A 25,197-nucleotide genomic window follows, 5' to 3' on the forward strand; every position below is an offset into this window, starting at 1 on the left:
TCTCCGCAATGTCTCTTTCCCGCTTCTCAGGGAACCGAGGTTACGAAAGTAACCGGAGACGTTTTCCGTTAAAATACATTTTCGAATTGCATTATGGGACCGTGATCGCACCTTCGACAACGTTTGATGGTCATGGACGATGTTGCAAGCACAGCCATAACACAACGTTTTACCCAAGTTTTCAACTGGTAAGTACTGTTGATATAAAAATAACCAGACATTTCAATTAAACGGCTTTATTATCATTATTACGGACTGGCCATGTAAAGTAAAACTGTGTATTTCGTTAGATATTGTTAACAAGAACAGATGTTTTTTCAGGTAGTAACTGAACTATGAGTTATTATTTGTAATACGTATTGGTTTGTACTTATTTTTGCCTTCTCCTCGTCAGTGAATATGATATCTGTTCATTTACAGTTTATTTGTCAGTATTTTTAATCTGCTTGGTGCGCGGGAAGTGACGTCCCTTCCCCCGCTGCACTGTGTGACAGACACCGGTAACCTTCTGCTCTGCGCTGTGTCAAAGGTATGTTAATTATTTAATTACATATAAAATCACTGTTTTCTTAGTACTATACAACCAACAAGAGCGAGCATTGAAAGGTAAGTGATATTGTATAGTTTGGTCGACCGTTATCGTGCCTTTCAAATGATCGATCTTACACGTAACATCTGGATGTCTGTGTTTCTGTTTCCATATTAATAACTTATTTTATATTGTAATGACATACGTTAATCTAATGTTCGCTTAGTTAGAGGGACTTCAAGTCTGTGTGGCCGAGTCCAACATAGGGTGGCCATTTCCATAACACCAAAAAGGAGGACACTTTGCGCATTTAGTGAGGCAAGAATAACTGCATCTGGTGTACTCGCAAATATAATACAATTTTGTATATCATATCTATGGGATCATGATACAGTGATTCTGAAATAGCCTACTCTATTCATTGCCAGACAATTTGATCAACAACATATCTTGATGTAGACCTATGTGTGTTTGTTCACAGTATTTGTATTTATTCAAGACACTCCTGTATGACTGCCTGGTGATGCTTGACTGCATGATAGACTTTACAAAGCTCTGCAGCTGAGATTTTGTCATCCTGAGGTAATGTTGCCTCTCGAAAATAAGACCTAAGGGAAGCAGCTCGTCGGTCACCTTTATGTTTTTCAGTGCTGGCATGTCGGTCAATGGCCCTTTCCCTTTACTAATAATGTCCACTTCACAGCGACATAGTGTGCAAAATCCACGGAAAGCATATCTACTGCTTTTTAATATGACTTCATGGTCTTTTGTCCATTCCGGATTAAATGATTTCTGACGTTTAGGTATGTTGTTAACGTTATGATGTGACGTAGCCAGTACGTGGACTCCACCTCAATTCGTGGAGGCTTGTTTTTAACCAATGATATATCAGATATTTATTTGACACCTCTTTCAGCCAATCATTTGTTTGACCGGAGATCTTACGGCGTCAGCCGCTATGCTGCTGCGTCCCAATAAAGGTTTTACAGCGCGTTTTTTAAGGCCGATTCAGCACAACCCCGAAAAGGAGGACAAATGAGTGAACGCCGGACAGGGGGCTAAAAATCCGGACTGTCCGGCCAAAAGGCGGACGTATGGCCACCCTAGTCCAACATGACATGATGATATTTTTTTCACTATAGGGACTGACGTGAATTGTAGACACTGTGTAACGCTATATGAGGAATAAAAACACTCTATGAGGAATATAAACACGCGTAAGGTTCAAATACATCCCGACAGGATGATCGGACGTTAACACGAAGCCGGAGCGTGTGGACGTTTTATGCGAAAACCACAGGTTACGGTTAAACCGCTTATAGATTTCACCCCACCGCCATATTGAAATCGAAAAAAACGGAAAGACAGATAGACTGCAAGGGTTTTCACAACAAACCTGAAGTTTTCAACCAACCTCCGGTGTCCTTCCCACCTCTGCTTTGTTTAGATTTATTAGACAGCTACTTGCCAACAATTGTATTCGAAATAATGATTTGAAATGTTTTATTGGTTTATTATTTTTCTTCTCTTACTAATACTTATTTTCTAAAAGAGATCACTACCAATAGACGGAAGACATGATCAGGATCAGCATTGAAGACTTATGGCACATTTACATTTAAGCATTTGACAGACGCTTTTATCCAGAGCCACTTACATTGCATTGTCCCATACATTTGTTTCTAAGTATGTGAAATCCCTGGGACCATGACCTTGGCATTGCTAATGCCATTCTCTAACCACTGAGCTACAGGAATTCTCTCTCTCTCTCTCTCTCTCTCTCTCTCTCTCTCTCTCTCTCTCTCTCTCTGTCTCTCTCTCTCTCTCTCTCTCTCTCTCTCTCTGTCTCTGTCTCTGTCTCTCTCTCTCTGTCTCTCTCTCTCTCTGTCTCTCTCTCTCTCTCTCTCTCTCTCTCTCTGTGTCTCTCTCTCTGTCTCTCTCTCTGTCTCTCTCTCTCTCTGTCTCTCTCTCTCTCTCTCTCTCACTCTGTCTCTCTCTCTCTGTCTCTCTCTCTCTCCCCGTCTCTCTGTCTCTGTCTGTCTCTGTCTCTCTCTCCCCGTCTCTCTGTCTCTCTCTCTCTCTCTCTCTCTCTGTGTCTCTCTCTCGCATACACGCATATCTGCATCTCTAATGTTCAAACACACTTTCTGCATCTCTAACATTTAAACATTTTCCAAGCAAAGTAAGATTATATATATTTGTTGTGTTTACAACAGGAGCCTGGTGGGTATAAACCCAGAAAGTGGGTCCAATGCACAAAAAAGGGCGCCAAGAAGTATACAACCTAAACTCCTTCGATCCCTGTCAGACCTGAAGGACTTTCAGAATCCTTGGAAGATTTAAAGGTAATTAAGCACACTTTTTCACTGCTTTTCTTTTGCGACCCATATTGTTCCAAGTGTTGTTGTCAAAAGTACCTACACCTTATTTAGTAAAATCTTAAAGTGATAGTTCACCCAACAATTAAAATTATGTCATCATTTACACCCTGTTGACATTTCAAACCTTTATGACTTTCTTTCTTATGTAGAAATTATTCGGAACAATGTTGGTGACCAAACAATGGTGGCACCCATTCACTTGCATTGGTGCCGCGACTCAGATAATGCATGGTTACCAACATTTTTCAGAATATATTCTTTTGTGTTCCGTGGAAGAAAGAAAGTCATACAGGTCTGAAATGACAAGAGGGTTAGCAAATGATGACAGAATTTTCCATTTTTGGGAAAACTATTGACATGCAAGTAATCACAACAGTTGTAGGTTAAATGTTAGTTTGAGAGAAAGAAGACGAAAGACGTGGTTGTGATTTTACAATATATCACTATGCAGGTTCATCATTATTAAATGTAATTGTAACTAGTAGTTGGAGGTTAAAGTGTTTTACATTTTTTCATTTGGATGCCTTTTCAGTGTTTCAGTCCTGGGTTAGGCCTTACATGGCATCTCAAAGTTGACTGTTGAAGATGTTGCCAGTTTTCTTTACATCTTACAGTTAACTTGGTTTCTTGAAATGTATTTGTAATTTGCCCACTTGTCCTTACACATGCACCTTAAAATTCTATTTTAAGCCAATTTGCAATGAAGTTGTTTGCTCAAGTAAGACCTCTTACAGTATGTTTTTTATTTTAGTAATTATTACTTATGTATTAGCTATTTGTTTTTACAATGTTTGTATTCATTAAAGAATCAGTTTTTATTAGATAACTAATAACTAATAATTAGTTACACAGATAACTAATAACGCTTTATTGCTTCATTACACTTATTGTATACTGTAGAATATATTTTTTAATGTAGGTAAACCATACATTAAGGGTATTTTCTCAATTTTTGTAATAGCAGGGGAAGTCAGTAAACTTAAAAAAAGTAATTTTTCAGGTTTTTTATATATATTTGCCATTTTCCCTTTTTATACTCTTGGTTTACCATTCAATTAGTGAAATTGTCCACTTTTTTATTGTAGGTATACCATTAAAACACAGAAAATAACTCTTTTTTTTTAATATATATTAACTTTTAAATAACAGAATTTTTTTTGTTTTTTTTACAGTAGTAATACTATTAAAAAGCATAGAAATATTCTTAAAAAAACAGAACGTTTTCTGTTTTTTTTACTGTTAGTTACACTGTCAATTAAAGGAAAATGTCCGTTATTAAATTACGGTACAAAGTCTGTGTAATAAGCTGCCAGTACTTTTTCCCGTTTTTTTACGGATTTTTTTTTTTTACAGTGTAGTTAAGAGCGTGCAATGTGTAAAACCTCACTCCCCGACCAACACAGACTGCGGTCTTTAGCCTCCAAGCAATACACACAACACATCCTCACTTTATAAAGAGATAACTTTTGATTCACTGTACGTTTCCATTATATGCACAATTGCAAACTAAACACAGACTGGGGTTTTGATTCATGACCAGGATATTTTATAGCTGTTACTGCTCCATCTTTCAGTTATAAACGATCCAGCACCGGGAACAAGCAAACATACACAAATGGCATCCACTGTTCTTTGATCACAAGATAATCACTATTAAAGACACAATGCTTTAGTGGCATTGTTGATGTAAAAACTTTCTTGATGAGGTCTTGTGTATAGTGATGCTGAATGCTGCTGAGAGATGGTAACAGACCTTTTATTGTTTATTGCCTCTACTGTTTGGCCTGTGATACAAATTCGAAACCTCTGTATTCTCTGCTTATTCAAAGAATGGGGCTGATATACTTAAACACAATATAAGTGATAGCATTATTGTCTTTAACATTGGTGAACTGCATTTGTTGATATATGTCCTTAATATCTCCCAGCTAAACCAAAGGAAGAAAAAGTAAAAGTGGATGACAACGACTCCTCGACCTCAACTCTATCCATGCCTTCCTAAATTTCATCTTCTTCCACGCCATCTTAAAAAAAATGGGAAAAGGAAGAAACATTTCTTATAGGAGAAGGCAAAGCAGGAAGTTGCATCAGCAACAATTTCTTTATATCCTGCAAATCCGCTTGTTAAGAGGTTCAAACCTCCACTTATTTCAATGGAGGGTACTATTTAAACACTATTTAAACTATTTAAACGCGAGAGACGCAATGTGACAAAATACCATTTGAATCAATTATAATTAGTGGATGTGGCGCGAAGTTACAAATGGCTTTTTCTTAATGGGTTTATTGTCTTTTGTCGTGTCCTGTGAGACATGGTGTAAGTTTTCGGTGTTAGGGATGTAACGATTTACCGTGAGCCGAATGAAAATCGGTTGAGGTGAGAACTGAATAATGTTGTTGAACATTCACAATGTCACTTTAATACAAATTTTGTTTTGTTGTTGTTGTGCCATTTTATTTGTTATTTTATTTGAATTGAATTTCTATTTGTACTGTTTTGTATTTATTTAGTTAATTGTTTATAATATTTTCCTAATATTGTAATCTGTATTTATTCACTGTATATCCTGCACTTACTAATTGCACTTCTGGTAAGACCTAAACTACATTTCGTTACACTGTACTTGTATATGTGTAATGACAATAAAGTTGAATCTAATCTAATCTAAAAATTTTAAAAGTAAATCTTCATACAAGTTAGTTTTATTGATTTTGAAAATTTTCCAGGAATCTTTTATTTTATTGACCGTAATTGTTTTGTCAGGAAGTATGGCTTTTATTTGACATTATGGATAATAAACAAAACTTGAAACCTGAAGTTATAGTTATATTTTATAACATTGCTAGAACACAAGAACATTACATCTTTGTCCATAAAACTCACAGAAAAAAGTTAATTTGACCAAAGTCTTTTCAACTAACAAAACTGTGTTTGCGGGAAAAAAGTGTAATTTGTATTTACTCAACTTTGGACCAAATGATTCACTCAAATCACTGAGTAAAGCCACTTGCCTTGAAATTTTAAGTCAAGTCAACTTTTTGTAATTTTTTTACAGTATACTACCGTTGTTCTGTATATGATTTGCTGTATAGGTGGCTAAAAATAAATCTTAAAGTTAAATCTAAAATTGCCAGCCACAAAAACATAAGTCCAGGCCTGGTCCTCTCTCGCTCTTCTCTGTGGTCGCTCCTCTCTTATGCTTCCGGAGGTCCTCCGTGAGAGATGCAAGAACGGTGCACGCGCAGCTTATGCTCATTTTCACTCCTGTCACTGGCCTCGTGCCGTTCCCTCAAGGCTCTCGTTCCACACTGCTTGCAACGATCATATATAAACCAGAAAAAAGTATAATTGACAACATGAAGGATTTTAGATTAATTGAAATTTAGAGAATGTTAAACCCAAACAAAAGAAAATTGTTAGGGAAAACTCAGGAGTCAGATGCAGGGTAAAACGTGTGATATTTATTACAGTTCAAACTCAACACAAGAGGCACAACAAGAAAATCACCAAACACAGGGGGAACTGGGACAACAGGCTTGAATGCTCGACCAGGGAATGGTGAGTGAAGTGGCCCCGGGGAAACAGTAGAGAAAGTTACATGGTCCAGACAACTCCGCTGAGGGAGAGAGATATTCTACAAGAGAGATGTTAATCTTACGGTCCCGACACTCCGCAGGGGGGAGAGAGGTAATCCACAAAAGAGACGATCTTTCCCACAGCTGGACGGAAGGTGGCCCCGTCCTTGTTGGCCTCCTTGATCTGAGGATGAAAACCAGAAGACAGACTGGCAGAGGCCAGAACCAGCAGGAGAACTGATTACCCCTTTCAGAAACTACGTTGACCAGCAAGAGATGGAGACGGAAGACGTGATCCACCATCAGTTGAGCCAATACTTGCACCCCTCGACCGGCCTCTGCCGCTCGATGTCTCAGGAAAGAGCCCCAACCACCATCCCCTTAGGAAGGATTGCCTCGGCGGAAAGCTCTCCCCCAGTGGCCTTGAACTGACGAGACAGGGCATCAGGCTTGAGGTTCTTATGCTCGGGCAATTACGAGAGGGTGAACTTGTAACGGCTAAAGAAGAGTGCCCAGCGTGCCTGGCATGAGCTCAGCCTCTTGGCTGTATGCATATACTCCAGGTACTTACTCCAGACCAAGAAGGGCTAGGTTGCTCCTTCCAACCAATGCCGTCACTCACCCAGAGCCAATCTCACTGCTAACTCTCGGTTGCCGATGTCGCAGTTCTACAGGGCTGAGGCGGTGAGAGAAGTAGGCACAAGGATGCACCTTCCTGTCACAAAGGGACCACTGGAATAAGACTGCACCAACCCTGACATCTGATGCATCAAACTTGACACTAAATTGGAGCACAGGATCTGGAACAAACAGAACAGGCGTAGAGATCAAACGGGTCAGAGGCTACCTGAGTGTCTCGATTTCACCTGAAGGACACTTCAGTGGAGGTCAACCGGGTGAGAGGCGCAGCCATTTGGCTGAAGTTCCTGATGAATCACAGATAAAAGTTGGTGAAACCCAGGAAGCGCTGCAGTGCCTTAGCATCTTAGCGTGACGTGAGTAATGGTAGAGAGGCTGCCCGCAAGTGACCAGACATTGATGGGCTTGGAGAGGGGAACAGCTGGAATCCTCGACTCTTGGGCTGTGACTGCATCGATGAAATTACTCTCGGTTCAAGTCAAGTAGGGCGTGACCGGTGTGGGAGGTGCCCTGGAAGAACAGCCTGAAGGGCAACTGGGCATGGCCAGAAGAAGAGGTTGAACAAGGGATGGTGCCCACCAGGACTGCTGCCACCACAGCCAACGTCCTGAGGCAAATGGCGTAGTCCGCCACTGAAACTCGACCGGAGAGGAGAGTCATAATGAACGCCACTTCCTCGGAGGCACTGCGGCGATGCTGAAGAGTGAAGAACAAGGCTACCCATCTTAACAACACCGTACAGGAGGTAGGAGCTTCCAAATGGCAGAGCTTGCGGCCCGGGTTGAGAAACTTTGGCTGGATCCGGCAGCCCGTCACGCACCAGAGCCCCACGCCAATCACCCAAGAACAAGCGTTTTTGGGACAAGAATGCCTGGCAGGAGTTGGGATCGCCATCATACATAGTGGGGTTATTGGTGTGGGGCTCTGGTGCACGATGAGCTCCGCCATTTGGCTGTTGAGAGCCCCTACCTCCTGGATGGTGGCATTAAGCTGGGTAGCCTGTTGTCCCAGCATAGCTCCCTGATGTACGAAGGCGGTGCAGAGGGGATCTGACCCTGCTGACTCCATGTTGGTCAGACCATTTTGTTACGGAAAACTCAGGAGTCAGATGTGGGGTACAACAAGAGATATTTATTAAAGTTAAAACTCAACTCGAGAGGCACAACAAGAGTCTAGACAAGAGAATAACCAGACACAGGGGGAACTGGGAAAACAGGAGGATAGCTGGCAAACACGGAGAGGATAACCGGCAGGATAGCTGGCAAACACGGAGAGGATAACCGGCAGGGACAAAACAAAAACCCACGAGGGGGTAACATAACAAAAAAGGGTATAAAACATAACATACAATCAGGAACATGGACTAACTAAACTAGACAAGACTAAAGATAACAGGAACGTTAATACAAATAACTGGACTAAACTAACTAAGACAGGAACTCACCAAACAATCACAATGAACCGGCACAAGACAGAAGACATTAAATTAATATCTTAACAAGACAGAGGGCATTTGATTAGGGATCAAATCAAGAGGGGAGCAGGGCATGAACTCATATACAAGCAATAACAAGGAAACTAGAGGATGGGAACAGAGACGAGACCGGAGAGAGCGTATGGCAAGCCAAATCAACAACAATTGCCACTCTCCACATTAAACATGAGGTTCTGTCAAATCATGACAGTAAGCTATTGGGGTGGAGGATAAAGAAAATGCAATCAGAAAGAATAATTTACTCTATAAAATGGAATTCTGTTAATTTAACTATGGACCCAATATAGATAAATAACCAGTGACTTTCAACAACAGTTATATGATTCTGAATATAAAGCAAAAATTAAAACTGTACAGAAAAAATTTCTTGATAATTTACAGTTTCAGATTATATCAGACGATGAGAAAACAGCATTAGACAGTTATCAATAGAAGATTTTAGTGAAGCTATTGATGTTATTAAGAGTGGCAAAGCACAAGGACCCGACATGCTTCCCATAGAATTTTACAAAACATAACAATAACAGCTTGTATGACCACAATTTACCACACAGGATGGTACCACTACGTTGGAATAATGGCAGGTTGAACCACTGGCTTTACAATGGCAATGAAAATAATAATCCCGGCATCACGTTGGGTGGTTGGAGGAGAACGTTTGAAAACTGGGTTGCAGCAAATCCCGCAACATTTCTATTGTCATGGGCCGGCTTACCAACGACAGGTTCTGTATAAAGGGCGAGCCCATCAAAAGCCTTCGAAAGTGGTACACCGCAGACCTTAAAGAAGCCGAACAGGTGGAACAACTCCGGCAAGAGACAGCCAGTGGACTCAAGAATATCAATAATACAGCCATTCCTGGAAAGCAGAAGCTGGTGCTTTCAACTTGGCTTGTTGCCACGCCTGATGTGGCTAATTTCAATATCAACAGCGGTATCAGAAGACACACTTTCTCGGGTAACTAATGTTTATAACTCATGAATAAATTGTGCAACGGTGATGACTACAATAGGGCACACTTTGACAGGTTTATAACTCTATAACTTAATAAATAAATGATTCATGAGTGATCTCTTTAAATGAAGGTACATTTTCACAGGTTTCCAATGTTCAAAACTGATTAATACATTGTTTAAAGGTGATCACTTTTATATTAAAGGGTAACTCAGACAAAAAGTGTATATTTAAAGACATCCATTTGCTTGTATCTTTGCTCAGACTTGAATTTATCTGGCCTAGCCTATGGTTTTGTGTTGTCCTGTTCTATCTAACTGGAAAAATCTTTGTTAAGAGCTTTTGATCAACTTCTCTTTATATTAAGTAAAGATCATCTGTTTTCCTTCTAACCTGCCTCCTGTAGTTATCTGCCTGTTGGGTTCACACAGCCCCATAGAACAGTGGTTAGAACCTTGGGTTTTCCAGCAACACACTCTGGGTTCATATCCCGGGTGTGACAGACACAGTAAGTATCAAAGACAGTACACTCAAGACAATGCACCAGCAAAGGACAGAGGAAATATAAGCTATATAAAAGGGAGACACTAACGAGGACTGATTACACAGGGAGAGTGGTAGCAAGAACAGTCGGGGACTTGGAAGAACCAGGGAGCGGGGTGTGTCCAAGGAGAAAGAAAGCTTGAGGCTGAGGCACCGGCTGAGGACAGGACACCTCGACCTCCTCCTCGGCTCTTTCTCTAAGACCGGCCGAGAGAACATGTCGCCGGCTGTAGAGAGACGATGGGGGACCCTGTTACCTCCATTCCGGAAGAGTCGGATGGGGAGTCCCACGACTCCCTCCGTCCACGCCTACCACGGAGGCTAGCTGGTTTTGGAGACACTGCAGAAGGCGAAGTGGACGGTGCAGCAGTGGTCACAACCCGACTTTCAGGGTGAGACCCTCAGGGATTGGCTCCAATGGGGTCATGGAGCCGAGGCGTGCCGAGACCCAGGGCGAATCCCGATCACAAATCCAACAAACAAGATCCGTTAAGCCCAGGGGTCTCAGCATCTTCATCTCCGACTGGCAGCGCAGCTCTGCGAGGCAGCCGTTGAAGATCACCTTCAACTCCTCCTCTGCGAAGCAGCCTCGCTTAGCTGTCGCCAAAAAAAAAATTGTGGCCAAGAGATAATGTGTAGAGTTAATAATGTCAGTTGATGTTATCGCTTCTGCAAATCAGGGCCCATATTCACAAAACATCTTAAAGCTAAAAGTAGCTCCTAACTTGCAGATTTTGGAGAAACTCTTAAAAATAATGGGCGTGTCTGTCATAATTTTAGGACTCCTAAAAGTTTTAGCACAATGTGAAAACTTCCTCCAAAACCAGTGAGACGTTAGAAGTAGTGAAGAAAGTCACTAAGACCAAATCTTCTAAATTCTAAAATGGCTGTAACACTGGCAGTCTGCCTTGAATCGTTAACATTTTAGAAACATTTAATTACAATGAGACATGGGACAGGCAAAATGCTTACAAGTGGCTGAACATGTACTTTATATATGAAAATAGTATAGATGATTTGCCAAAGATTAAGCCTTAGTAAAAGTTGCACTCAAAAGTGTTGTGTATTGGTTTTAAGTGGAAACTATTAGCTAATAGTAAAATCAACATTTTAACAGTGGTGAAACGCACTACAGCAAATAAGGACACGTTAAATTACTTTTATTGCATGTCCACCCAAAGAATATTAAATAAACGATTTTATTGACTAACTGGTCCCCAACACAAAGCTTTTAATCCATTCTGTGTCATAACGTGAAAAGTGCAGGTAAATTTCATTACAAGGTTACGTCGAGGTGACAAATCCAGGAATTTCACATTTCTGGTTTCTACAACGTACGTTTAGTCATTAGATTCGTTGATGTTACGTGACAGTCAAATATTTTGGCTAGCTGGTTTGTCAGTCAGTATGTTAAAAAAAACTCTGTGAAATTGTACACAGAATTTGTGGCAGTTCTTGCAGTTTTGTGAAAAAAATCCTATCTGACAAATTCAAAGGAATTGCCTTTGCACTTGAAATTCTATGGCTGCAATTACTTTTCACTTGACAAAAAGCACGAAGAAAAAACATGTCAATAATGTTCTTTAATGTCAGTAATATGTACACAACTAGAAAGAAAATATTTTAAAAACAAATGAAATAAATACAATATAATACAATTTTCACAATGTCTTTAAATATTTTTATGGAATATTTCCCCTTTTCTGGAGGAAAGAGATCTTCCCCGTCTAGCCCTATTTATGGTTTCAATCTTATGTACATTCATTCAACTCTTCAGAATATATAAATATAATTTTATTTCTTTACTTCTTACTCGTGTACTTTCTATTCAACAAAAGTCAGAAATGGTTTAGAGACAAGAGAACGAGAAGGAGAAAGAGGGAACGTTTCACAGAAGCAACGACCTCAGTGCAAATGTGCTCATTGATCCACACAAACACAATAGAGGATTTATTTACATAAAGCTATAGAAACATGTACTGTAACACCAAGTACTTTTTTGATTGACATGTAAGACATAAACCAGGTAACACTAGCATGATTCCTCTGACAGGACACTAACTGGGTGAATCTCCTGAAAACTATATGTTCTGTAATGAAATGCCTGGGTCACATCTCCCCCAAAATCAAAACTGGATCATTATTAAGATTTAGTTTAGTTTATTGACAGCTAGGAGTATTTCTTTTTCTGAGCTGTAGCCCAGTGTAATACAACACAGTTGCATTGTCAAAATGAAATCCATGTAAAAAACATATTTTCATAAAATAAATCTATAACAATGCAACAAAGCATTCTCATTATTGTAATGCAACTACGTCATTTTTCAAAGATATTTAGAGAATTTCAATTCAAGCTCAAATTCCAATTAATTCCTTTCTGTCCTTTTCATACGTATTACACTAATGAGTACAACACAGTAATACGGTATCATATGATATGAAACAGTAATGAGAATGGGGGCGGGGTGAATATATTTTCAACTGTACTTTCTTTACACATATTTGATTTGTTTAACATGTCTCTTTGACTAAAATATGACACCTTGCAAGATTCACCCAAACATTCACAGTTTTATTTAGTGAAGAGGGAAGAACATTCCAACATGCAAAACACTTTAGAGGGACAGAGCTGGTGCTTTTTTACTTTACCAGAGAGACGACAAAAAAAGTTTGAATGGTTTCCTTACTCCCTGAAGCATTGTGTAGTACTCGAGGAATATGGTGATAAATTAAGATGGATGTGGGGCCATCTGGAGGGGGACACAGTGAGCTGGAAATTGTTTTGTTCACGTCATATCTGTAGATGTCAGCTTTTTCATGTTTCTGCGCTGAGCCAGACTTGAGGCAGCTACAGGTTCGAGAACTGGCTTACAGGTTTTGTAATTCAGTGCAGAGTAAGTGGCTGCCATCGCTCCCTACAGAAGAAATAATCACACAATTATTATTTCTGTAAACTCAAAAACAAAAAATGTGTGCTCTCATGTGTAATGTACCTTAACTAAATGAGGTGCTTCATGGCGGGTCAGCTGGAAGTGTGGGTTTTGTTCCCGGCAGGCAATCCATGTGTGCTTTAGTACTTGTTCTGCTGAGTATCGCTGATGAGGGTCCACATGCAACATATGAGACAACAGATCCTGCAAACAAACCACATTAGAGTTTTGTACAGTGGAAAGATGCTGAGCGTTCTGATAGAAAGCTGAATTGTGCTTGTGAAAAGTGTATATGCAACACACTCTACAATACTTATGTTTCAACTAGGTGTAATTTGTAGGCAAATGTGTACTTGGGGCCTGCTCACACATCCTAATGGAACCGTGCCAGGGCTTTTGACACCTAAAGCCTGGTTCGATTGACTTGTGTGAACGCTGCCAACCATGCCCTGGCCCGCTAGGAAGAGGTGGGCTCGAGCGTGTTTTGGACCACTATGCTAGTGTGCTAGCTTGAGCATGCTATTAGATTATTAATTAGTTTAGACCCAGTTAAGCTAATAGTTTTAGACACGGTTATATTTAGTTCCAAACGTATGCATGTAAACGATTTATGTAAAGCTCAAATGTGTAAGTTTATGTGTTAAATGTGGAAGTTTATAATGTATAAATGTATAATAAATGTATAACAACGTGGACCTGCAACGCATTACTTTTTTTTCCAATGTATGTCCCCACATATAGCGGAATGACAATAAAGCCACCTCAACTTGATTTAAATTGAAGCCGGTTTCACTAGCACTTACAGCTGTAGATTGACCAATAATTGGATTTTCCAATATTTTCCCCAATATTGAAAATTGGTTTTATACAGAAAATCTATTCATGAATGAAAAAAAACAGTGTGCAAGGAATACTTAAAGGAACAGAAGCATGATGTAAAAACTCTGTCAGTCTGTCAATCAGACCATCTATTTACTGTGGTAAAGAGGTTATGTTTCCATTATTATTAATATAGGCATACTTGTATTTGTTCATTTCTGTTAGCCTTATATTGCACCTCTCCAACAACGCGTGAATTCAATGCAGACCGTAAACTCAGTGATTGTTTTTTTTTACCTGAATGAGGGGTTCAAGCAGACCAAACGTCAATAATGTTGCGTTTACTCGTTTACTCAACACAGATTTCTGAATGAATTATCGAAGTAAATAATTTGTTCTTCTGTATTTAACAACACAAGCTGCAAAAAAGGTTACTGTTTACTTGCCATCACTGCTAATGCTTCTCTGTCAACGTTCACAACAAGCTGCTGCTTCTTTAGCTCTGGTTTTGGTTACACAAGCAACACACCTGTGGATACTGACGACTAGTGGACATTGCCGGTCGATTATTAAATCAGACAACGCACCAGTACATTTAATGTTATTCACACAGCGTGTTCTTGAATGGTCTTGAAAGAAGACCACCAAGTCTGAGATCAAGACAGGACAAAAGACCATAAACAATGGTCTTGAGACCCCACCAAGACTTTTCTTTTTAGACACATTGCAAAGACTTGAGTGGACACTTTTGGACTATTAACACTAATGAAGTCTGTTTTAAGTTATGGCTGAGGTTTTATTGTTTTGTTTAAAGCTGGTGAGGAGAAAGTGCGCTGTTTTTACACAAAAAAACTGAAAACGATTTATGCGGTTCAATTACACGAATACGGCCTTTTGGGGGACTGAAAACAAAAACGGTTCTCAAAGTGGAATTGTTTAAAAACGACGGCATTATCGTTTCTCTGATGGCTGTGTTTTCCAAAACGATGGCGTCATACGAAGGTGTCCCAGATAGTAAGCAGATTTGGGCGAAATGTGAAAATCATCTGTCACATCTGGTCTAGATATGGCATGGCTGAACATTAGAAATGTTCAATTGGTTCACATCTTTTTTGTGTGATATGGCTAAGATAACAACGAAAACATGAGAACCCCGTATGTTTAAGACATGGCACACAGTGGGACACATCAACTTACATTAAGTCATTTAGCAGACGCTTTTATCCAAAACGACTTACAAAGAGTTCGGGGAGCAATAAGCAATATGTCATACAAAGAGCAATAGTACGATAGGTGCTAATACAAAGTTACTAGTTTCAACAAAAGCTAGAACACTACCTGTTGAGAGAAGATGGTTAGTGTACGTTTTTTTTTTCATATGTCTGTCAAGTATTCGCTGAAGAGGTGTGTTTTAAGTAGTTTTTTAAAGGTTGTGAGAGATGTGGTTGACCGGACCGCATTGGGAAGAATGTTCCACCAGGAAGGAGTAGTGAAGGAGAATGAGCGGGAAAGGGATTTAGTGCCCTTCTGAGAAGGCATTACAAGTCGCCGCTCGTTTGCTGAACGCAGGGTTCTTGATGCGGTGTAGGAGTGTAGTAGGGTATGACAGATCCTTTTCCTATCTAGCGCCTAAACTTTGGAACAGTCTTCCCTGCACTGTCTGGGAGGCAGACACACTGTCAGTTTAAATCTAGACTAAAGACGCATCTTTTTAATCTTGCATACACTACACTATCATAATAAATATATTTCAAAGATCTAGGCTGCACTATTTAGATCAACCGGAACCAGGGACACTTCCAATAACAACTGATACATTTGTTGCATCAAAGAGTGCTGAACAGTACTCTACTCTCAGCCAGTCTTGTCTCATTGTTCCAAGGTTACTAGAGCGGGCAGGATGCAGTCCAAGGTTACCGGAGCGGGCAGGGCGCAATCCATTCCCAGACCTGACAAATGCTGGACGAAGGACGTGGCGACACTACAAAACTTCAGTCGCTATTAGATTATTAATAATAATTTTAAATCTAACTTTGTTTATTTTGCCTTGTTGTGCAAGCACTGTCGAGCTTGTGCAGAGGCAGCAGTTTTTGCCAGAGAGAAACTGGAATCCCCTGGTTAGGCCTGGTTTCCCTCTGAGGTTTTTTTTCTCCTCCAATGGAGTTTTGGGTTCCTCGCCACCGTTTGCATACTGTTTTGCACTGTTTGCCTGGCCGGGGGGGCTGCTAGAATTTGATTGTCTTAATTAATTAACACTGTGTATAGGAATTTATTGTGTGTCTGATATTTGACCTGTGTTTTGACTTCCATAACCTTTTATGTTTTACTTATAGTCAATGTTTTCTTGTACAGCTGCTTTGTAACAATGAAAATTGTAAAAAGCGCTATATCAATAAAGCTGACTTGACTTGACTTGAGAACGCGCACAGTCAGTGCTGAACTGCCTGAACCTCTTTAGGCGGCAACCTGCGGTCCCCCTGAAAATTTTTCAGAGGCTCCTGGGACACATGGCGTCCTCGGTTGGGGTAATTCCCCCCGGGTTGATGCACATGAGACCGCTTCAGCACTGGCTACAGAGACGAGTTCCCTGGAGAGCGTGGCACACCTCCCCATTGAGGGAATAGCGCTTACCCAGGGTTCCTACGGTACCGGACAGTACCCAGGGTTCCTCCGCACCTCCCCATTGAGGGAATAGCGCTTACCCAGGGTTCCTTCGGTACCGGACAGCTCTCGCCAATGGAGCCATCTGAGATGGCCGAGGGCAGGGGCTACTCATCTTTTCTAAAAAGCTCTGGGACCCCTGCCTACCTACTGGAAGGTTACAATCTCGCGACAGCGCTTACGTCTGACTCGCCTAGGAACCAGTAGGAACCCCATCTGTCGGTTCGACACAACGTCGAGAGATGGAGGGAACGAGACGTTGTGTCCTTCATGCCACAACAATAGCCGTCCGCTGCAGCAGTCACGAGATGCTCTCAGGCTCCTCAGCACAAAAGGTGAATGAATGAGCACGCCCGCTCCCCTTTTATACCCGGATATCCGGGGGCGGAGCCCGGCATGCAAATTTCATTCGCCAATTTCATTGGCCTTTTCAAAATAGTCAGAAGATGATAGGTTCTCAAGGGCAAACCCCATCTGTCGGTTCGACACAACGTCTCGTTCCCTCCATCAGGGAACAGAGGTTACATACGTAACCGAGACGATATTTGTATGTAGAACATAACAAAAGCAAATGATTTAGAACATATTTTGTGTAGTTGAATGTTTGATTTGCAAGAGGGTTAAAATGGCTTTTGCATAATCTGTGATAAAAAGATTTGTTTTTGTGAATCTGTGTTTTGTGTTTAATATTGTTTGAAAGTGTTTATTGAATATTTAAAAAATTATCTCGTGTAAATAGGGTTAAATTCTGGGAGAATTCTGACTTCTAGTCTATATGTGGCCACATAAATTGCCGGTCGGGTCCTTTACTGAACCAAACAAAAATGACATATGTCCATAAAAATGACATTTGTCCATGTAAATGCATCATTCTTTATTATGGCTCACTGCTGTGGCTAAGAAGATGTGGACCAGATCTGGGCCTGGGAACACTTTCTTAAGTGGGCCACAGGTCAGCAGTTTATTTGGTCCAGATCTGCACCAAAGGAAATTTGCTGACTGGGGTATTACTCGACATGCTTATAATCATCTCCAGAAAAAAGTAGATAAACTGCACAAACAACCAGCAGAGACATGTTATTTATATGCACACTACTATATACACACACACGCCGACAAAGTGTATAAATAAGTAGGGTTTATTTATAGCGCAACTGGGGCTTCCACTTGCATGGCATGCACAATACATAGTTTTTATCTGTTTTCCTGGATCCATGTAAATGCAGATCGTTTTGACAATGCAGTCGTGTGTGCGTTAAACTTTTCAAAAACGCAATGGAAAAGCTTTTGAATATTTTATCGTGTAAACAAACTCTTTAAATGCAACTAAGCTACTAGTTCCGCTTAATCTATAAAGGTCACGTACAAATAAATTTTTATAAGCGAACGGACCCTGAACAAATGCGTCATGCATTTTTTTAACGGAGTAGAAAAACAGGCCATGTGCTTAAAAAAACACATAAAGGTTGTTTTCTGTAAGTGAAATTACACAGGACAAACGTGTTGTGTCTTGTGTTGTGTCTTTTCACTCCAGCTTGAAGTGATAGTGTCATGCTTCCCTAATGGAATATTCTTTGAATCCTAGAGAACTTATTTTATTTAACATCAGAAGGGCAAGGAAGTGATGAGGTTTTATAAGACTGTTGGTCTCAAATGGGCCTTTTGGATACCCCTGGATAGATGTTGGTCATAAACCTTTGGAGAAGTGCAAGGTAATAGACTCTTTGGAGCAAACTCTCTGTGATCTGGACAACCCACACGTTAAGTTTGGAAATCTTTGGTAAATGTAATGTTTTAGAAGCAAAATTTGGCTATGCCAGATTACACTATAACCAGGCCTGCCAGATGCATAAACACCTATATACAGCTCTATGCAGGATTTTTTAGATGTGATCTTGAAATTACCAATAAGATCATGATGTAGCATAGCTACCAGGTCAGGGCTTTGCAATAGCCCAATATACTTTTTTTATACCTTTGAGGAGTCTGAAACGGAATCCCAGTTTCCTCCAGCAAGGGAGAATTTTCCACTGCCTATGCGTAATAGGATCTCTTCTGGGGTGTCATTGGGTCCATTGGCGAAAGGGGTGTACCTACACACAGGTTGAGTGAATAATTGCTTAAGCAAAACATTTTTTACTTTCATTCATTCAATCAACCAAGCAACCAACCATAAGCCTTAATTAGCTTTGAGGTCACACTAACCCTGCCAGCATGGTGTACAGCAGAACACCAAGACTCCATATATCACAGGCAGCATCATACCCCTGACGCATCAGTACCTACAAAACAGCATAGGCAACAAAGAATAGTGAGTTCAACACAAATTACTAACATTCATGTATTATGGGGTACAAATTAGTACAGTCGATTCCTTACCTCAGGAGCAACAAAGTTGGCGGTGTAACAGGGTGTCAGCAGCAGCCCATTGTCTCCTCTGAGCTGCTTGGCAAAGCCAAAATCACAGATGCGTATAGAATCCGGATTCCCCGAATCGTCCATGTAGAGAATGTTGCTGGGCTTAAGATCTCTGTGCACCACCTGTATCAGGTCACATGAACGATATCGTTTTTTTTAATAACTGGAAGAGTTTTGAGGGCAGACCTGACCTGTTGAAAAGTGATAGTCTGTGGCCTGGTGGTTAGAGAGTTGGGCTTGTGATCAGAAGGTTGCCGGTTTGAATCTCAGTGCCAGCAGGTCATGACTGAAGTGCCCTTGAGCAAGGCACCTTACCCCTGATTGCTCTGCAGTAATGTGCCACTGTAGAAAACTACTTGTAAGTCGCTTTGGATAAAAATATTTTGTCTGCCAAATGAATAAATGTAAATATAATGACTGAAGTGCCCTTGAGCAAGGCACCTTACCCCTGATTGAGAAAAAATTATAACTATGCAACCAGAAGTGAAACCCACTGAACAAACAACTAAATACAGCATCCCTAAGGAGAAATTGCGATAATTTTCTGCCATAGATCACGATGTACTATCTAAATTCATTAGATCATCTAAATCAACTACATGCATGCTAGACCCTATACCTACAAATGAAAGAGATGCTCCCAGAAATTATAGATTCTCTTCTTAGCATTATTAACTCATCTCTGACACTAGGACATGTGCCTTAAGCATATAAGGTGGCTGTTATAAGGACCCTTGTCAAAAAAACCATCTCGACCCTGGAGAACTAGATAATTACAGCCCTATTTCGAATCCAGTCTGAATTTAGAGCTTTGATCAGCGTTACAAATGATCTGCTTTTGGTGTCTGACCGAGGTTGTATTTCCTTATTGGTCCTGCTTGATCTTAGTGCTGCATCCGACACCATTGCTCCTACATAGACTCGGAAATTATATCGGCATTAAGGTAATAGCTTTGAAATGGTTTAGGGTCTTATTTATCCAACCGTTTTCAATATGTAGCAATAAACAATGAGGTGTAACGCAAGTCCAGTACGTTGGACCACAGGGCTCAGTCTTAGGGTCTATGCTCTTCGCATTATACATGCTACCTCTAGGACATATAATAAAGCCACACAGAGATAGCTTTCACTGTTATGCTGATGATACACAACTTTATATTTTCTCGAAGCCTCAAGAAACACAGCAATTCCATCGAATAGTGGAATGCATAGTCGATATAAAAAAGTGGATGAATAACAATTTCTTATTACTGAACTCGGACAAAACAGAAGTGTTACTTATTGGACTAAAAACCGCCATACGTAACAACCAAGAATACTGCTTAACTATTGATGGATGTTCCATAAAACCCTCATCTTCAGCAAAGAATCTTGGTGGTTTATTACATAGTATTCTGTCATTTGAGAACTAGGTCGCCAACACCTGTAAAATTGTGTTTTTCCATCTTAAAAATATATCTAAACTACGTCATATGCTGTCACCACCAGATGCAGAGAAGTTAATTCATGCCTTTATAACATCAAGACTAGATTACTAATGGACTATTAGGTGGTTGCCCTGCAGGCTTATACAAAAACTCCAGCTGGTCCAAAACGTGGCAGCTTGAGTTCTTACACGTACAAAAAGGTATGAGCATATAAGCCCGGTTCTGTCAACATAGCATTGGTAACCTTTAAAGCATAGCATTAACTTTAAAATCTTGATTATTGCCTATAAAGCTCTGCATGGGATAGCTCCTCATTTCTTGAGTTAACTTCTCTTGAATTACAGTCCTTCACTTGCACTATGCTCTCAGTTGGTAATACGTAGAATTTCCAAATCAAGTGCAGGCGGCAGATCCTTTTCCTATCTAGTGCCTAAACTTTGGAACAGTCTTCCCCGAACTGTCCTGGAGGCAGACACACTCGGTCCGTTTAAATGTAGACTAAAGAGGCATCTTTTTAATCTTGCATACACAAAACTATCGTAATATATATATATAAGGTTTAGGCTGCACTAGTTAGATCAAGCGTAACAAGGAAAACTTCCAATAACAACTGATGCATTTGTTGCATCAAAGGGTGCAGAACAGTACTCTACACTCAGCCAGTCTTGTCTCATTGTTCCAACGTTACCAGAGTGGGTCCATGCCCAGACCTGACAAAAGCTGTGATAATAGAGCTGGACAAAGGACTTGGCGACTAAAAAATTTCAGCCGCTATGTGAAATCAGCCTCGTCATGGGGATGGAGGAGATTGAAGCGGCACACCTGCCACTCGTAACCATCAGGGGCTCATCAGAGAAGCTATAAAACAGGGAAACACAAAAGCCACGGTGAGCAAGCTCCATACAGGCAATAACCCTGATACGTCTGTACTTTTTTCTTAATTCTCAAGGGTCGGATGACTCACAGGACGCCGCCAGCCGAATAACCCGGATATCCCCAAGGATAAAATCCGGGACTGTGTTGCCGTGGCCAGGGAGACATTGTTTGCCCGTTTTCTTTTTCCTGTCCCTACGGACATTTAAAATAAGATACCCTCTGGGGTTGTGTTTCGCCACTTCTGTGTACGTTGTGACGAGCGGGCCAGTGGCCAAACAGCGTCGTCAAGGCAACGGCGAAATCAAGCCGCCACACCTGCAGATCGTCACCACCTGGTCCCTATCAAGCTCACCCTTTATAAACAGAGGAAGAAGAGGAAAGGGTGAGCTTGTTCTCAACTGATACCTGAATGACTAACGTGTTTTTTTCCCTTTAACAGAGACCAGCGAGTTACGATCTCCAGGCACTGCTCACCAGCCCACAGATACGTCACCACTTTCAACATCGAGGCACGAGCACCACCTTTAATCCTGGGGACACAGGAGGAGCTAACTTCCCCACAGCTGCACTCACCTGTCCTTTCGTTGTGTCTCACATCAAATCACCCTCTGGGGCTAAAAAGTTTGAAGTACAGTGTCTGTCTCGTCTATGCTTGCCACAGTGGTGGAGAATGCGGGCATATTGACGGGACAGTTTCTAACAAAACCTGCCTGGTGGTTGTTTTTTTTCCCCGTCTGTAGGAAATCGCTCTCTCTCTCTCCGCTCTTCCTTGAGTTTAGACGAAGATGGAAGAAATTATTCACCGCCTCACGGACATCTCCGCCCAGCAACATGTGTTCAGTGAACAGCTCGCTCGCCGGCAAGAGCGTTTGAAGCACCAGCTCGAAACCATGCAAGCCACCGCAGCACGGGTCCCCCTCCCAGACGGCCGTGCCACCGCCCACCACCATCTTACCAAGCTCACCGAGCTAGATGATATCGACGCATACCTCCACACCTTTGAGGTAATCGCCACGAGAGAGGCTTGGGACAAAGGCGATTGGGCGCGGCTGCTGGCTCCCTTCCTGACCGGCGAGGCACAGAGTGCATACTTCGCTCTCACCACCCAACATCAAGAGGACTACGAGAAGCTGAAAGCGGAAATCCTCGCCCGGGTGGGGTTATCACCGGTAGCTGCGGCGCAACAGTTCCCGCAGTGGGCGTACAACGAACAACTCCCAATTCAGGCGCAGGCCGCACAGCTGTCGAGGCTCGCCCAGTTGTGGCTCTTAAATGAGGAACCAGCTGACGTCCCCGCAACGACCTCCACCTAGCCCCTTGATCCCTCTCCCCATGATAGATACCCTTCTCGCGCATTGGCCTGGACCTGGTAGGGCCCCTCCCGAAGTCTGCCCGTGCTCATGAATACAGTCTCGTAATCGTCGACTACGCCACCCGATATCCGGAAGCCCTCCCTCTTCGAAAAGCCACCACCAAGGCGATCGCCAAAGAGGTCTTCATGCTATTCAGCAGGGTGGGAATCCCCTCCGAGATCCTGACGGACCAAGGGACCCCCTTCATGTCCCGGCTGATGGCCGATCTCTGCCACCTCCTCAAGGTGAAACAGCTCCGCACTTCGGTATACCACCCTCAGACGGACGGGTTAGTCGAGAGGTTCAACCAAACCCTGAAGAGGATGTTGCGGCGGGTGGTGGCAGAGGATGGGCGTGACTGGGACCTCTTGCTTCCCTACGTGCTCTTTGGCGTGAGAGAGGTACCCCAGGCATCTACCGGGTTTACCCCGTTTGAACTTCTGTTTGGCCACCAACCTCGGGGGCTCCTGGACGTAGCTCGAGATGCCTGGGAGCAACAACCCGCGCCTCATCGGAATATTGTGGAACACGTCCAACAGATGAGAGAACGCTTAGACCGAGTCATGCCACTCGTGAAAGAGCATCTGCTCGAGGCCCAGCGCGCCCCGAAACGGTTGTATGACCGGCCCACTCAGCCACGGGAGTTCCAGCCGGATGACCGCGTGTTATTGTTGACCCCCTCTGCTACCTCGAAATTCCTGGCTTCCTGGAAGGGCCCCTACACCATCGTCGAGAGGATCGGGCCGGTCAACTACCGGGTCCGTCAGCCGGGCAGACGGAAGCTCGAACAGCTCTACCACGTGAACTTGCTGAAAAAGTGGTACAACAGATGGCCGAATTCGCTGCGACGGAACCACCAGTGGTTCACGTGGGCGAGCAGCTTTCCCCAGACCAAAAGGGCGATCTAGAGACCTTGGTCCGTCAGTTCTCTGACGTATTCTGCGAATGACCCGGGCAGACTCGAATCATCCAACACAAGATTCGGACACCCCCGGGAGTCATCGTCCGACAGCGGCCCTACCGAGTCCCTGAGGCTCGTCGGCTGGCTATTGAGGAAGAAATTACCAGGATGAAAGATCTGCAGGTGATCGAACCCTCACGTAGCCCGTGGTCCAGCCCGATCGTAATGGTACCAAAGCCAGATGGAACATTGCGGTTCTGCAACGACTTCCGGCGCCTCAACGAGGTCTCCACTTTTGACAGCTACCCCATGCCCCGAGTGGATGAACTCCTGGACCGGTTAGGAAAGCCACAGTTTATCTCAACACTCGACCTCACCAAGGGCTACTGGCAAGTACCCCTTTCTCCGGAGGCCAAGGAGAAAACGGCCTTCAGTACACCGTCGGGCCATTGGCAATATAGGGTCTTGCTGTTTGGACTGCATGGGGCACCTGCCACGTTCCAACGCATGATGAACATTCTGTTGCGGCCCCACCAAAATTATGCTAGTGCCTAATTAGACGACTTGGTTATCCACTCGGGGACGTGGGAAGAACATGTCATGAGGCTCCGGAAGATCCTGCTGGACCCAGGTGCCTGCTTTTCTCGGGTTAGCCGGATACTACAGGTGCTTCATCCCTGCTTTCTCCTCTCTAGCCAGCCCCCTGACTGACCTGACCAAGAAGGGGCAGCCGGAGAAAGTCGACTGGATCCAAGAGGCCCAGACAGCATTCCAGACCCTGAAACAGGCTCTTTCTTCCTCGCCCATCCTACACGCCCCAGACTGAAGGAGCTTCACCCTGGTTACAGACCATGCACCGTTGACCTGGATGGCCAAAGCCAAAGACTCCAATGCCAGGGTGACCAGGTGGTTCCTTGCGCTCCAGGACTACCACTTCACGGTCACACATCGCGCGGGGGCTTCCCATGGCAACGCCGATGGTCTATCCCGGATGTGGTGAGGCTGGGTGTCACGGTCAGGGGCACAAATTCCCCCCCAGTGCCCCCTAATTCCATACAGAGCGAGCCTCCATACCACGTCAACGCTTAGGGGGGGAGTGTGACGAGCGGGCCAGTGGCCAATCAGCGTCGTCAAGGCAACGGCGATATCAAGCCGCCACACCTGCAGATCGTCACCATCTGGTCCCTATCAAGCTCACCCTTTATAAACAGAGGAAGAAGAGGAAAGGGTGAGCTTGTTCTCAACTGATACCTGAATGACTAACGTGTGTTTTATTCCCTTTAACAGAGACCAGCGAGTTACGATCTCCAGGCACTGCTCACCAGCCCACAGATACGTCACCACTTTCAACATTGAGGCACGAGCACCACCTTTAATCCTGGGGACACACGAGGAGCTAACTTCCCCACAGCTGCACTCACCTGTAACCCTTTCGTTGTGTCTCACATTAAATCACCCTCTGGGGCTAAAAAGTTTGAAGTACTGTGTCTGTCTAGTCTATGCATGCCACAACGTGTCATTAATCTGCGCGCCACAACTGGTGGAGAATGCGGGCATGTAGTAACCCGCCAGCAGCACCTTTAGGAACAACTGGCACAGCTACAGGACCATACAGAGCAAGCCATTGGAATGCTGAGAGAGACCGCGGCTGCCCGGGCGCCGTTGCCGGATGCCAGAGCTACCGCCCATCAGCTCC

At 42.8% G+C, this 25,197-nt stretch overlaps 1 protein-coding gene across 1 annotated transcript in view; it reads right to left on the reverse strand.

Moving 5' to 3' along the window:
• Positions 1–11,681: 11,681 nt before the first annotated feature.
• rps6kal (ribosomal protein S6 kinase a, like) overlaps positions 11,682–25,197 on the reverse strand; it is a 69,041-nt gene continuing 55,525 nt past the window's right edge. The window contains exons 19-23 of the mRNA XM_079480220.1: positions 18,907–19,068; positions 18,733–18,809; positions 18,503–18,620; positions 13,111–13,251; positions 11,682–13,032 (exon numbers count right to left, since the gene is read on the reverse strand). Of these exons, the coding sequence (XP_079336346.1) occupies positions 12,904–13,032; positions 13,111–13,251; positions 18,503–18,620; positions 18,733–18,809; positions 18,907–19,068 (627 nt within the window). The 3' untranslated portion in view covers positions 11,682–12,903. The remainder of the gene's footprint in view (positions 13,033–13,110; positions 13,252–18,502; positions 18,621–18,732; positions 18,810–18,906; positions 19,069–25,197) is intronic.

Source organism: Barbatula barbatula (genome assembly GCF_947034865.1).
Source record: "Barbatula barbatula genome assembly, chromosome: 18".
Taxonomy (NCBI): Eukaryota; Metazoa; Chordata; class Actinopteri; order Cypriniformes; family Nemacheilidae; genus Barbatula; species Barbatula barbatula.